Source organism: Vidua chalybeata, chromosome Z (genome assembly GCF_026979565.1).
Source record: "Vidua chalybeata isolate OUT-0048 chromosome Z, bVidCha1 merged haplotype, whole genome shotgun sequence".
Lineage (NCBI taxonomy): Eukaryota > Metazoa > Chordata > Aves > Passeriformes > Viduidae > Vidua > Vidua chalybeata.
The window spans coordinates 8191979-8205043 of NC_071570.1; the positions used below are offsets into that span (position 1 = coordinate 8191979).

At 37.3% G+C, this 13065-nt stretch overlaps 1 protein-coding gene across 4 annotated transcripts in view; it reads left to right on the forward strand.

The window, feature by feature from the left end:
- The window catches only part of CDC42SE2 (CDC42 small effector 2), an 84567-nt gene extending 74584 nt beyond the window's left edge, over positions 1 to 9983 (forward strand). For all 4 annotated transcript variants that reach the window (XM_053932057.1, XM_053932061.1, XM_053932059.1 and 1 more), the window contains 3 exons: positions 2337 to 2438; positions 6917 to 7034; positions 7461 to 9983. In XM_053932057.1, coding sequence (XP_053788032.1) covers positions 2337 to 2438; positions 6917 to 7015 — 201 coding nt within the window. In that variant the 3' untranslated portion in view covers positions 7016 to 7034; positions 7461 to 9983. The remainder of the gene's footprint in view (positions 1 to 2336; positions 2439 to 6916; positions 7035 to 7460) is intronic.
- Positions 9984 to 13065: the final 3082 nt, after the last annotated feature.

A 13065-nucleotide genomic window follows, 5' to 3' on the forward strand; every position in this document is an offset into this window, starting at 1 on the left:
TGTATTAGATGTCTTGTGATCTACTCCAGTCTGGCTCACCTGGTTCATTGCTCTCAATGTCTGTTAGCAATGGGAGAGCATCAGTTGGTCTTCCAGTTCAGCTTCATTTAGAAAAAAGGTGTAATTTTTACACTCCTAGATTAGTCTGAAATTGCAATGAATCATGATAAGTGAGAACTGGTAAAGTTGCTTCAAAAGCATTCTCAGAATCCAAGCTGAAACAGTAATGTAAATACAAGCTGGGTACTCCTGCAGAAAAAAAAAAAAAGAAAAGTAAATCAATTTTTTATTTGCTTTCACAGTGAACTATTTTGTGGCACTGCATTTGAATACTGTTCCACAGCTTCATGGAGCTCAAATCAGTGGGCACATGTCAGGGGGTAGCAGGCTGATGGCCTCTGATAAAGAACTCACTTAAGAGACATGGTTTGATGGCAATGCAGTTTAACTAGTGGTTACTGGTTGACTAGCTAATGATTAGTGGAGAAGCATTTACAAGATCCAGCACTTTGTTACTGGCATGCCAGTGATCTTAACAAGTTAAGGAGTAAAATAAATTACTTTGAACAACAAAAAAAAGTTAAAATGTCTTAAAAACTCATAAAGAAAAATCTAAAGTCTTTGAGTTTGTCTGTTTCTTCCCTGCATCAAAACTCTATTAAAATGAAGAAATTATGGGTGTATTGTGTAGATTCATACATTTGGGTGCTATTTTTTTAAAAGAGGGAGAGGGGCAACTGCTGCAGGAATTAAATAATTTTAAGTGTTTTAATTAAAGCAGTGTATTTTCATGCAGCTGTCTAGATCATCTTTCTGTGTCAACATTACAGCATATTATAGTAGAGGATGGTGTAAGTACAACTTTTTTACAGCTGGAATATTTTATTTTATCAATTGATTGATTTTTCAAAATTCTTTGGAATTAGAGAATTCACTACTAGTTTTAGCATAAATCAGATCATTGTATTTAGCTGTTCCCACAGAATTTTATGTGTTCTTCCTCATCCCAGCTATTCATAGCATGCAAGAAGGTGCTGAAATCTACTGAAATCTCCTTTTGTAATAGGAAAAAGGAGCAGAACAGGACTAAAGGTGTTTTGTACTTGCTGGCTAAACCCTATGATGTATTCTCATAGCTATGGGCTCTGATTCATAAAGATTTCATCTGTAGCTATTGAAATAGTAGCTAGCCCACTCAGGACATGTACCTTCATGCCTTGAATCTGTGTGGTCTTAAAATCTCATAGCCAATTAGAAATAGAGATCATTAAAAACAAGACAAAGTGAACTTTAAGGTAATGGGAAGGTTTCACATGAGCTCAAGTAAGTTTTTGCTGTTAAGCTCTACTTTGTACAACATAGCTTAAACTGAGATCCTGGAACTGTTGGTTTTTTCCAAATGCAGGCATTTTTCAGAGTATGGGCATATGGTGACTACACACTGCATGATCTGCTCTGTTTAAGCTCCTGGCTCTGGTCTAAGAAATGAGGATAGGGTTTTCTTGTTTTTATCCTTTAGATGCATTGCTTAGCTGGAGGCAGCCAACCAAAGCAGCTTTAATTAGGGAAATTCTTTACTGCCTCTAATTTTTTTATTTGCATGTTATTAGATTACTGAAAAATGAAGCTGTGACTCTGAAAACTGGGAAGCAGAGGTTAAGCAATTCTTGCCTTCTGTTGCATGGTATAGGAATCAGAAGAGTCCCTGAGCTGGCATTTTGCCTTACTCTACTGCACTGCGCCCCTTCAGCTCACAGTCGAGAATCATGCAGACTGAAAGCAATCTTGAGTGTATGGGTTCAGAGTTCAGTAAAGATATGTCTGTGACTAACCCTGATCAAACTCAAGGCACTGTTCTGGACATTGCCATGAAGTATATTACAGTGACATCAGGGCATGCAAATAAGAAATTCTGTATGTTAGTGGTTTCATAGACTATTCTAACAAGCTTTGATCCTTAATTCTTGTTTTGAATGACTCAAATTTGATCTGTCCCATTGTGATTTAAATACAAATATAGGCAGAAGTTACTGCATGAAACATTGCAAATACTAGTTAATAAATGGAATTTATTAAGGTTATTTACAAATGTTTTGTTGGCCTAAATGCTGGGAGTGATATCTGTGCTTGTCTGGTACATATCCTCCAAGTAAAAAGGACAGTAATTACTAGTGTTTCGGTTAACCTCAGAATTTGGTCTCTGGTTTTTGACTCTGTTAAAATACCTTACAGTGTATGCAATATCCTTCCTATAGATGGTTAACTTCTACCTTTATGACACATGCTGGTTTTGCCTTTTCAGTGAATCTCAGATGTTTTCTTTACCTTCCTTTCAGAAAAGACGACGGCGGATTGATCGAAGCATGATTGGGGAGCCGACAAACTTCGTTCACACAGCTCATGTAGGATCTGGAGACGTATTCGGTGGAATGAATTCAGTAAGCATGAGTGGATGAACATAATTTCATATTAGACAGAATACAGGAACACTGTATTTGTATGTTGTAGCTGAAGCAACGAGTCTTTCAGCTATAAGAAAGAATCTGTATGAAACTGAAGAATGACCTGATAGCATTTTATTTTTAAATTCCTATATTTATTGATAACGCATTTTAGATGCTGTTTAAACGATAATCAGAGTGAATTTTTAGTTTAAAAAAAATCATTATCGTTGATATGTAGATATGCTAGATGTATACTTGAAAATATACTCAGGTATTATATAAAAAAATCCAAGTGTCTTATAGTTGACTAGATTTCTTACTTTGAATGCCTCAAGGTGTTTTAAATATAGTTCATGTAGAACTCTAACTTACCTCAGTTTATGGTGCACATGAATTTATGTTTGGATGTTCTTGCTGAGCTTTTTCTGTATTCTGTAGCCCTCTTTGCAGTGTGAATTATTTCCAGAGCAAGTAGTGTCACAGGTAAGATTTTGTAGCTTCCTGTAGAAGATGGACACAGTAAATATTTTTAGCTCTCTGAAAGTGAAAAAACAGAAGGTAAGATAAATAATGAAAATGAACTTATAGAAGTAGTTGTATCTTCTAGAGCTTCAAATTTCTGTGAAATGTCAATCTGTTTCTAAGCACAATAATATAAAATATAGAAAATAGTTCTATGTAGATGAAAAATACTTCTTGACTTTATTAATAGTCTTTAAAGGAAAACATATTTGGAGATGACAAAGACTTGTTGATAGAGAGGAAAAATCCCTGTTAGTGGTATCAGAATAGAAAGCAGAGCTAAAAAAGCTTAAATGTGGGCTAGGAAGGTTTGTAGTTTCAACTAGTTTAAGTTGGTGTTATTGACATCAGACAAAAATTTTTGTAACTCAGCATGTAATGAGGAAGGGCAAAGCTAGCAAATTCAACATGAAAAAATGCAATACCTTTTTTTGGAAACAACATAGTGTGCAGGAAATTATTTTTAGTAAAACTTCTGTATGCAAGCTAAATGGCCAAACACAGATTCTACTTAATAAAATTTAGTTAAAACTGATTCCTTATTTAATGTGATATATTACATTAATATTTAAAGCCATTATAAATTGAAATAATAGACTAATAATAATGTGACCAGGTTGTTTGATTACTTTTTTTAAGCGTGGCTTTTGCTTTTTCAGTAATTGTTGTTCCTCCTGAGGGAACCTTCCTCATTCACACAGCTGAGCTGCCTTTTTGAAATTTGTGTAGGTGGCCTGAAGCTTTATTTTTTCCCTTTCTGCCTGTTCGCTTTAATCTTTTTCTTGCATAATACCCAATTTATCTCCAGATTGTAGGTAATCATTATTGTCTCTCTACATAAACTTTTTCATTTTGAATGCTTCTAAGTAGCTCTTTCTCTCTTTTTTCCCCCCCTTTTTTTTTATTTGGATAATGTGCTGCATCAATGACCAGCGAGATTTTTCTGATCCTAGATAGAGAGTGTCTGTATGTGAAAAATAATCATTCCCTCTCCCCCAGCTTCAGAAGCTCAAATCTCTGTTTTCTCACACTGCATATTTTCTGCCTCTTCTGTGGTGGTGGTCTCCGCATTCATTCTTTGCATATATTTGTATATTTTTTATTTTGCATTCTTTGTATATTCCAAGATTACAGTGTTAACCTTCACATGTTCTTCTGCTCCATAATTTCCTTTATAGTATGGGCATTATATTCCTTAAGGAACCTCTTTGTGCTTTCTTTTTTTAAATAACTTAGGTGAAAACCTGCAATTTAATTACTGTTTTTCCATTTATATTTGGTTCTTTATTCACTTCCTGTTTGCCATGTGCCTTTTTTCATCAGCATTATTCTTTGTTATACATCTTTACAGTTGTGACTGAATAGTATTCTGACTATTCAGAATATTATTGAAATATTTTGCTTTTTTGTTTTCCTTCTCTGTAGAGTGCCTTGCTTCTTTCTCAGAGGTGTACTTAAACAGCAGGATCCCTCTGTGCATTGTTTCTTGTTCATTCCCATCCCTTTTTTCCTTATTTTTCTTTCACAGTCCATGGTGAAATCTTTTACTTTTGATGCTTCATGTTCTTCAGTGCAGTTTTTGATTTCATGTAGTTTCCCATTGTTTTCTTTCTCAAGGTCTGTCTGTGCTGTTTCCTAATTCTGAAAGGGAGGGTAAAAAAAGGAAAGAAGGAAATTTAATGAGATGCATAAGCAACACAACAGCTTGCATGATCCTTAATGGGTACAATCCTCTTTCCTTTCCAAAATCTTTAAAATTCTTAAGTCCCATCTAAATTAGACATAAGAGAGAAGGACCTTGCTGTTGCATATTATCAGAGAAAGGCAATGGCATCTTTGGGGAAGAAAAAGACCAAAAATTACATTTCACAGTGCTTGTTCTTGCTGCTCAGCCTCAAAAGGGCGATGCTTCAGAAAGAATGCCACCTTAAAAGCCTACAAATGTTAGACCTTTTTTGCTTAGCAATTTTAACGTTGTATGTCTCCTACAAATGTTTTCATACACAAAATAGCTACTGAACTGTTAATGCAGACTAGTTTCATTTGTTGCATTCTCTGTTTTAAGGGCAGCAGTTTCTGCATTTAAGCCTGATACTTCCTTATCCAGTAACTCATGTGTGATGCATGTACTGGAGAAATTAGTCTAAGTTTTAGAAATACTCTTGAAAACCTACACTTCAACCTTGCAATTTGTGTTGATTTGCTGCCTTCCAAAATTTTCAAGTCTTGTAAGCAAGTTTTTAGGTCGAAAGGTGATGTGGCCTGGAGATTTTTGTAGGTTTTTTTTCTACTGGAGTCAGTTCATTCAGATAAAATTACTGGCATCCTATATTCACTCTTGTGAATACATTTATGTGTAGATTAATTATTTTCTGAGGAAAAAACCTGAATTCAGACTTTGTTTTTTTCCATGGGCAGCAAAAGATGCTTGGTGAAAAAGATGGGTGGCTTGGTAAAATGTGAAAGTTCTTCAATACGTCCCCATGCACTTCACCACATTCTTTTACTGCATTCGTAGTTTTTGATGTCAGATGCACTAGAAAATTGGCTCTGAATACTTTTCCCTGAAGAAAAATAAGATGGTAATATTGCTTTGCGGCAGCTGTATCACTTATTTCAGCAAAAGGCCGAAGTATAAAATGGTTTTACATTGTGCTGCTTAAATACATAAAAACACAATCCTTTGCATAACATTGCAATATGCCATTGAAGATACAGATCAAAAAAAACAGGCTCTTTTGTGACATAGGTTTGAAAAACTGCATGGAATAATGATTTTGCTGATGCCTTCTGTACATGTGCATGTGTTTTGCTTGCTGTAGAAAAGAAAATACATTTCTTTCGTCTTTGTAGACAGGGAATGTCATGCAAGGTGCTTGGAAATATTCCTCCTGTGCTGTTTTAATACAGCATAGTGATGTTCCAGTGATGTTTTTAGGTCTCTGTGAAGGAGGAGCATAGATGAAATAATTGCAAGTGGTGCCCTGCAGGCATAGCCTTGAATGAATGTTATTTTCCACTCTTTGTGTAGTTATTATGTATGCTCTGGGATGCAGAGAAAAAAGGGCCAAACCTTTGAGATTCAAGTTGTCTTCCTGCAGGCACTTGGACATGATTATTTTGACTCATGCAACACAAGCAGGAAAGAACTATGGGTTTCCTTTTCTGTTTGGTGATAGAGGTAGTGGAAGTCATAGCAGGATGTGCATGTCTTTAAACATGAGGCGTGAAACAGGGGGCACAAAGAGTGTGTCTCTTTGTATTTGTGTACATCAGGCTAAAAATACCTTCAAATCAGCTATGTTCAGGAAAGTTCAGATTGACTGTGATTTAAAAAATAAATGCCCTCCATTTAAAGGAACAGTATCAATTAAGGGAAGAATTGAATATTGTCACGTAAGTAGATAAATCAAAAGTGTTCAACAAACCAAAAGGTCCTTTTTGATTTGAAAAGCCTAGTTTAGCCCTGTTTTAGTGATCTGAATTAGCCATACAGATATTTGCAAGTTGTATATTATACTTTTAACTTAATGATGTAAACTTGTTGATAAATGAATGGTTCATCATACTTGCCAAAGAATATTTTCCATATAATAAGATAAATTTTAGTTTGTCAGGTGGAGTCAATGCCAGTAAAAGATTTGATTTTTTAAATTTTTTGATTAATCAAATGGGTCAGTGAAACCATGAATCAGCCAGTTTTCTTTGGGAGAGAGGAAAAACTTTTGCCTCAGCACCACTTCTTCAATCTTTTCTGCTGAGCTACGTGCTGAAGTTAAAATTTAAGCAAGCCTTGGATGCATGTGTCCTTGTGCAAAATTAATATAGCTTTACTTTTAACAAAGGAGCTCTTGGAAGCTAAACCTAGAGAAAAAATAAAATTAAAAGAAGATGCTACAGCTCATTGTTCTTCTTCTTTCCTCTACCCCTCTTTTCCCTTCTATCCCCAGGTCAGCTCAATTCAGAATCAGATGCAATCCAAGGGAGGCTATGGAGGTGGCATATCTGCAAACGTTCAAATGCAGCTCGTAGATACAAAGGCAGGATAACCTTGGGGATAACTTTGCTGTAAGTATTTCATTCTACTTCTTAGGTATTGTTAGAGCAGTATGAAAAACAATCATCCTGCTTCATAATTATCTCCCTGCAAAAACCTGTGTCTTTATGATGACCAATTTTAAAATCCATTTCTGAGTAAAAAATTAGGTATCTCATAAGAATGTTACTTTTTCACAGAATGGACTGCAGATTGTTCGGACTTTATCAGTCTGATCTTAAGCATGTGATTAACCAAGGGTGATCTTGTAGGTCAGTCTTCGCAGGTGAAGTTAGTTGTAAAACAAATCTCATAAGAAGTTTGTGATGTCATTATGGAACCACTTTGGCAGTGGTTCCCTAAGATCTCTGGTGTTATGTCAATGTATAGCAGTGTTGCAGTTGGGAAATGGTCAGAATGCTCCAAACTTGGTTTAATGCATGTTTTCTGTCTTTTAGGTTTATGTGAGTTCCTGTATCTTCTTTCCTGTGTCCTCTCTTTTGCCTTGGTGACTGCTTTCTGTGCTCATGACAAGAGAAGTGATGGCTCATTGTTCACCCTTCGTGATTAGTCCAGTGAAAAGTTGCTGTTCTGCTCTGATGATGCCACTTGCCAGATTGGTCCAACTGTGCCTTTCAGTGGCATGCACGCATTGGCCTCTACCAGTATCACGGACATAGAGCTGTTTCGAATTGGTTGTCATTTTTTAGTTGTTCTAAGGCAAATTAAAGCTCCGATCTTAGCTTTCGTCATTCCTCAGAAATACTAATGCACAACATTCTGTTGCTTTTTAGTCTTTTAATCTTTTCTCCACTCAAATAGTTTAGAAATGAATGAGTTTCCATTAGTGTCTTCAATTACCTAATGTTCATTGAATTTTTGAAAGGTCTGAGACCTGCAAGCACAAATAATTATTTCATACAAAATCAACAGAGTAGATGACCGCATGCTTTGTGAGGTTGCTTTTTATGGTGGCCTGCTTGGTGCTAAAAGAAAAAAAATTGCTTACTGCAGATGTGAAAAATTTTGCTGTGGCACCAAGAAATGCCTGTTTCTGAAAAAGGACTTGTAACTTAGCTACTTCAGAGTCATGTCTTTATTTTAGTTTTTAACCAATTGATCTTGAAATTATTAAGAGAGAACTTGCATTCATGAGGCATTTGTTGTAAATGTTCAGTATATTTATTTTGAAAGAGCTGACCTTGAGACTATAAACCAGTGTAGTACCGTATCTAAGTGTTGTGGAATCGCTTTAGTCTATTTACACAGAAGAGCAACATGTTTGGCTGCTTCTTTTTCTTTCTACAATTTTCCTTAATTTCAACCTGTATAGTCATTTCCAGTAGCAGCATGTCAGACTGCCTGCAATATTGGCTGAAAAGTTTAGTAGACCTTTCTGAGTAGTTGGCAGTTTCTGTGTACTAAATATTTAGGGCCATGGAAGTTGCTAAGAGCAACATACTAATCTGGCAGAACAGGTGCCAATGAAAACAACATACAGGGTGACTTTTTACTAAGTCAGTAAAATGCCTTTTGCTCAGGTTCCAAAGCATGTTTCTTTCACATGTTGTGAAACTGCATTTTAATATTGCACTGTTTTCAGATTATCTCTATAAATGGTCCCTTTCTTTGCTTCTTGCTGGTGATTTTAGAGAAGGCAATTATTTGAGGCCTGGTTACATTACATTTTTATGAGGGAAAAAGACCCAAACCATCTAAACAAATAAGGCATAACTGATTCTAATCAAATCCATCTCTATATGCAAATACACATGTGGACTATTGTGCGGCTTTGCGTTGTTTTCCCTGGACCCGGGCAGCTCTGGAGAGCCCAGCTAGGCCGCTGCTTCTCGGCGGGACCAGGGCTGCTGCGCGGCCCGGGCGCTCTGGCGTTCAGCGCACCGGCGTGGGGCTGGCCGCGCTCTGTGGCCGGCGCTGGGACGAGACAAAGAGGCGAAGGAATGTCCAGTCTGTCCGTGCGGTCGGCTGGAGAGCTTTTGTTGTCGCGTGGAGCTGCGATGGAGAACCGCGGCTCGCTCCCAGCGCCACGTGGACAAAATGGCACTGAGACCCAAGGGCGCGTGGGGTTTTATAGGGGGTGGGCAGACGAGGGCGGAAGCCCTCCCGCCCAATGGGGACAGGCAACATGGCGGTGACGTGGACCACGGTGACCAACGAGAACGTGATGGGGGCAGATACAGGGCTCTGGGACAAACGGGGACGTGGGGATGGGGTAACTGACACGGAAGTTTCAGGAATGAACAGGGCGTGGTTACTGGAGTGACATGGGGAAGCTCCAATGGCAGAAACACGGGGGTACACAGAACCGGCTAACTAACATTATAAAACTCTAATCTGAATGCAACCCGGGATGCAACACTATTGTTCTTTATTCTGTTTCTATCTTTTCCCTCATTTCACATTACAACAGCTGTCTGGTTGATCTAATTATCTATGAACCTACCTAATCTTCTCTCTCTGTTTGTAAACAACACATAAAATACACAGCTATGGAGGTAGTTTGCCTTCCCTAGCTTGTATTTCAGTGGTAGATGTCACTTATCTGGTTGAATAGTTCAAATTAGGTTGGATAGTGTTCATTGATAAAGATACTGATTCCTGATGAGATGTTAAATTATGTGAATGCGTAAGTACATGGCAGTGCAGTGATACATATTTTTTTTTAGGGGTTAGCATTTCCAATGCCACTTTAACAATGACTCTTAAATATACTACAAAGCTATTACAAAATTATTTGATCTTTGTTATTGGTAATAGCAGCTTAAATTTGCTTGCCAAACCTATCTTGCACTTGCCAAAATGTTTTCAGCTCAATAGCCAGGAAAAAAATTGACATATTTTTATAACAGACATACTTTTTTTGTACATTGTGTTCATTCTTGAATAAAGTCAGTTCAGTGTTGGCTTGTAGATATTAAAAGGAAAGTATTGACTTTGATTCAATAAATGTTTTCTTTCAATTGGTGGCCTACCCTTTTTCCTTTCCATAAATTATATTTGCATTAGAAAAAGACTTGCATCTTACAGACAGATTTGTGGTGAAAAGAGTAACCTACTAGCGTCAATAAATAAATTGCAGGCTGGAGGTTTTTTGTGGCACTTGACTCTTTTGTTGCCAAATGGATTAACCTGTAGTTTTATCAGCATTATTGTTGCACTGATTTAACATGTGTGCCAGGGGCTTCTGCAAGGAAGGGGGAGTGTCTTAAAAATACTTTGGAAACGTTTCCTTTTGACTGCAAGTCATATGTGTGTTACTTTCCTGATTGTGCTGCAGATCACTATGGTGGTCAGTAAAAGACTTGTCACCATAATATGCTCATCTGCATTAAAAGTACCTGCAAGGCACAGTATTGCCTACTCTCTATTTGGGTCAATTAATTTTTATATTTGACACTCTCAAAGTTTATTCCTTAAGCACTAACTTACTACTTTAAATTTCATGCCAAATTCTTCTAAGACTGATAATGAATTCTTTAGCTCACGCCAAGTCCATTAAATTGCCAGGTGAGGGGGAAAAAAGGCAGCTAGAGGGAAATAAGGTTCTAAAGTAAAATAAGGATGGAGATAAATCCATGAGATACCAATCAACTAAAGGGTTCCTTTTTTTTTAAATGCTGAGGTTATATACACTTAAAACTGTCTACAAAGGTGTATCTTGAAGATCAGATGTTCCACTGCAAGTGCACGTTCAGTGACTGACATTAAAGATTCTGCCGGTAATTAGTAGTATTACTTCAAAGGCACATCTGTGAAACTGATTTGGACTGGTCCAATCTGCGTACCCTTACAGTCCATGCTAGCTCTGACACTGATTCAGCAGCTAACTCATCGATACTGACCTCTAGGAAAGATTGTATGACTAAATTGCTTAGTTTCAACCTAGATCAGTTTCCTAATGCTTATTCAGAGTAAGCATGGGAACATGGGAGAAAGTGTCATGGGATCAGAGATAATCTGTTACAGGGAACATTGATAATTTAACCTTGCCATGGAAAAAGATCAAACTTTTTGTGAATTAAAAAAAAAAAAAAAAACCCAAAACAACAAACATGAAAAACAACAGCAAACCAACAAGAAACAAACCAAAAAATAAAATCAACACAAACAACCCAAACAAAACCACAAACAAAAAAACCCTAACAAAACCAAAAGGAAAACCCACCCAAAACAGAACATTTAGGCTTTGCAGCGGTGAATACATCTACTGGAAAGACTTAATTCCACATTTTTGGAGCTCTTTTTCCATGTACTGCGCTCACCAACTTTGTCTAGAGTATTCTGCTTGGTCTGGGGGCACAAAGCACATTGAACATGTTGCTAAAAGAGCAACCACATCATCACCAAGTGTCAGCCATCCTCGTGCAGTATGATTCATTTCTGCTATCAGTGGTAATTCCATCTATCAGCACTGCCCAAGAAATCACTTTCTACCTTCACACTAGACACGAGAAATTATTATAAGTTCAGATTTCAAGCAAGTTTTCTATTAAGCCTGGAAAACTCAAAGTGCTGGTTGAGTTGGCAATAAATTGCTGAATACCAAACTTGCTTCCTTCAATATGATGCAGAATGGTCCGTTTATGAATAACTAAGTTGTCATGCATTCATTTGTATTTAAGCATTTGAAGCTGCATTCATTTGTATTTAAGCATTTAAATCATTTGAATTTAAGCTATTTAAGCATTTGTGTGAGCTTATAGCATTCATTGTCTATAGACAAGTTCATGGTTCGTTGGGTGTATTTCTCAAGAAATTTGATAGTGTGTTTTTATATACAAGATAGTAACAGAGCCTATCAGCAGAAAATAACAGTAGGGTGTTAATATTTGGTTTATCAGTTCTTTCAAGTGAAGTGAACATCACTAAGCAGTAAGAAAGCTTTATATATTGATGTCAGCATTCTAGGAGTACTAGTCTTCTACCAGTGCCCTGCAGGTCAGAGTCCTCAGCATATCCCTGTTTCCCAGGAATATACTTTGTTTCACCCATACTATGCCTTCAGTTCCAGGAAGGGCTTGTTGGCTTTCATTTTTTTAAGTCTCTCATCAGTCTTTGTAGGTCCTAACTGATTTGAAATGATCTGCCAGGCAAAATAAACATATATCAAATTTGTGCCTTTCCTGAAGGGAAGTTCCAGGTCAATGACTCCAGTTGATGGAACAGTGGTGTGAGGAATTCTAATGCACCACAGAGGAGCCTGGGTTTATCTTTTGCAACTGCTGTCACTCATTGTGATTCCTCATCCAACGTGTGTGGTTGGCAGTTGTTGTGCAAGGCCAGTTCTTAAAACATTGCCTCAAGGAGCAAAATGAGTACTGCTTGAAATTGATTTTGAAGTCCTCAGCTTTCTTGAAATGTGGTATCTCTAGGGAAATGGCTATTCTGAAACAGTTTTCCTTAGGAAATCATCTTTACACTATCAATAAAGCTTTCAAAGAACCATACACCTTGGAAAAGAGTACTATTTCAAAGTGGTTGATGCTAATGGAGATGCTGGCACTCCACGTATTTTTTCACTTGTCAAAATTCCACCTTCTGGAACATTAAAAATAATCTCATATATGGTATATGCACTAAGCAGTAGAGTAATGCATTGATAGGGGGCATTGCGCAGCATTTCCTTTCACATTTATAATGGAGAGAAACATTTCGAAGGGTTGAAATAAGGAATAAAAATTCATATTTCAGTAAGCAGTATTGGGTTTGGAGGGATGGAGGACAGCAGGGAGGGCAGATATAAATGAGTGAGTGAAAAGAAAGAAGAATAAGTGTGGGAGAAGGCTAAACTTTGATAGATGACCAAGTAGTGTATGTATTCCCCTTGGCATCCTTTTCAAGAAGAAGCTATTGGCAACAGCTGCAAAAACCAGAGTCCAGTGCAGCAAGGTTTATTCATTTTTCACTGTTTTAGGTAGTAGGTTCCAAGAAAATTCTCTTTCTGTAAGTTGCAATGCTTGCTTGGTTTCCAGCTGGCATAATCGGGATCTGTCAGAATGGGCAGTAGAGCAGCCCAGGGCAAAAGGGCTGTGTGGGGAACAG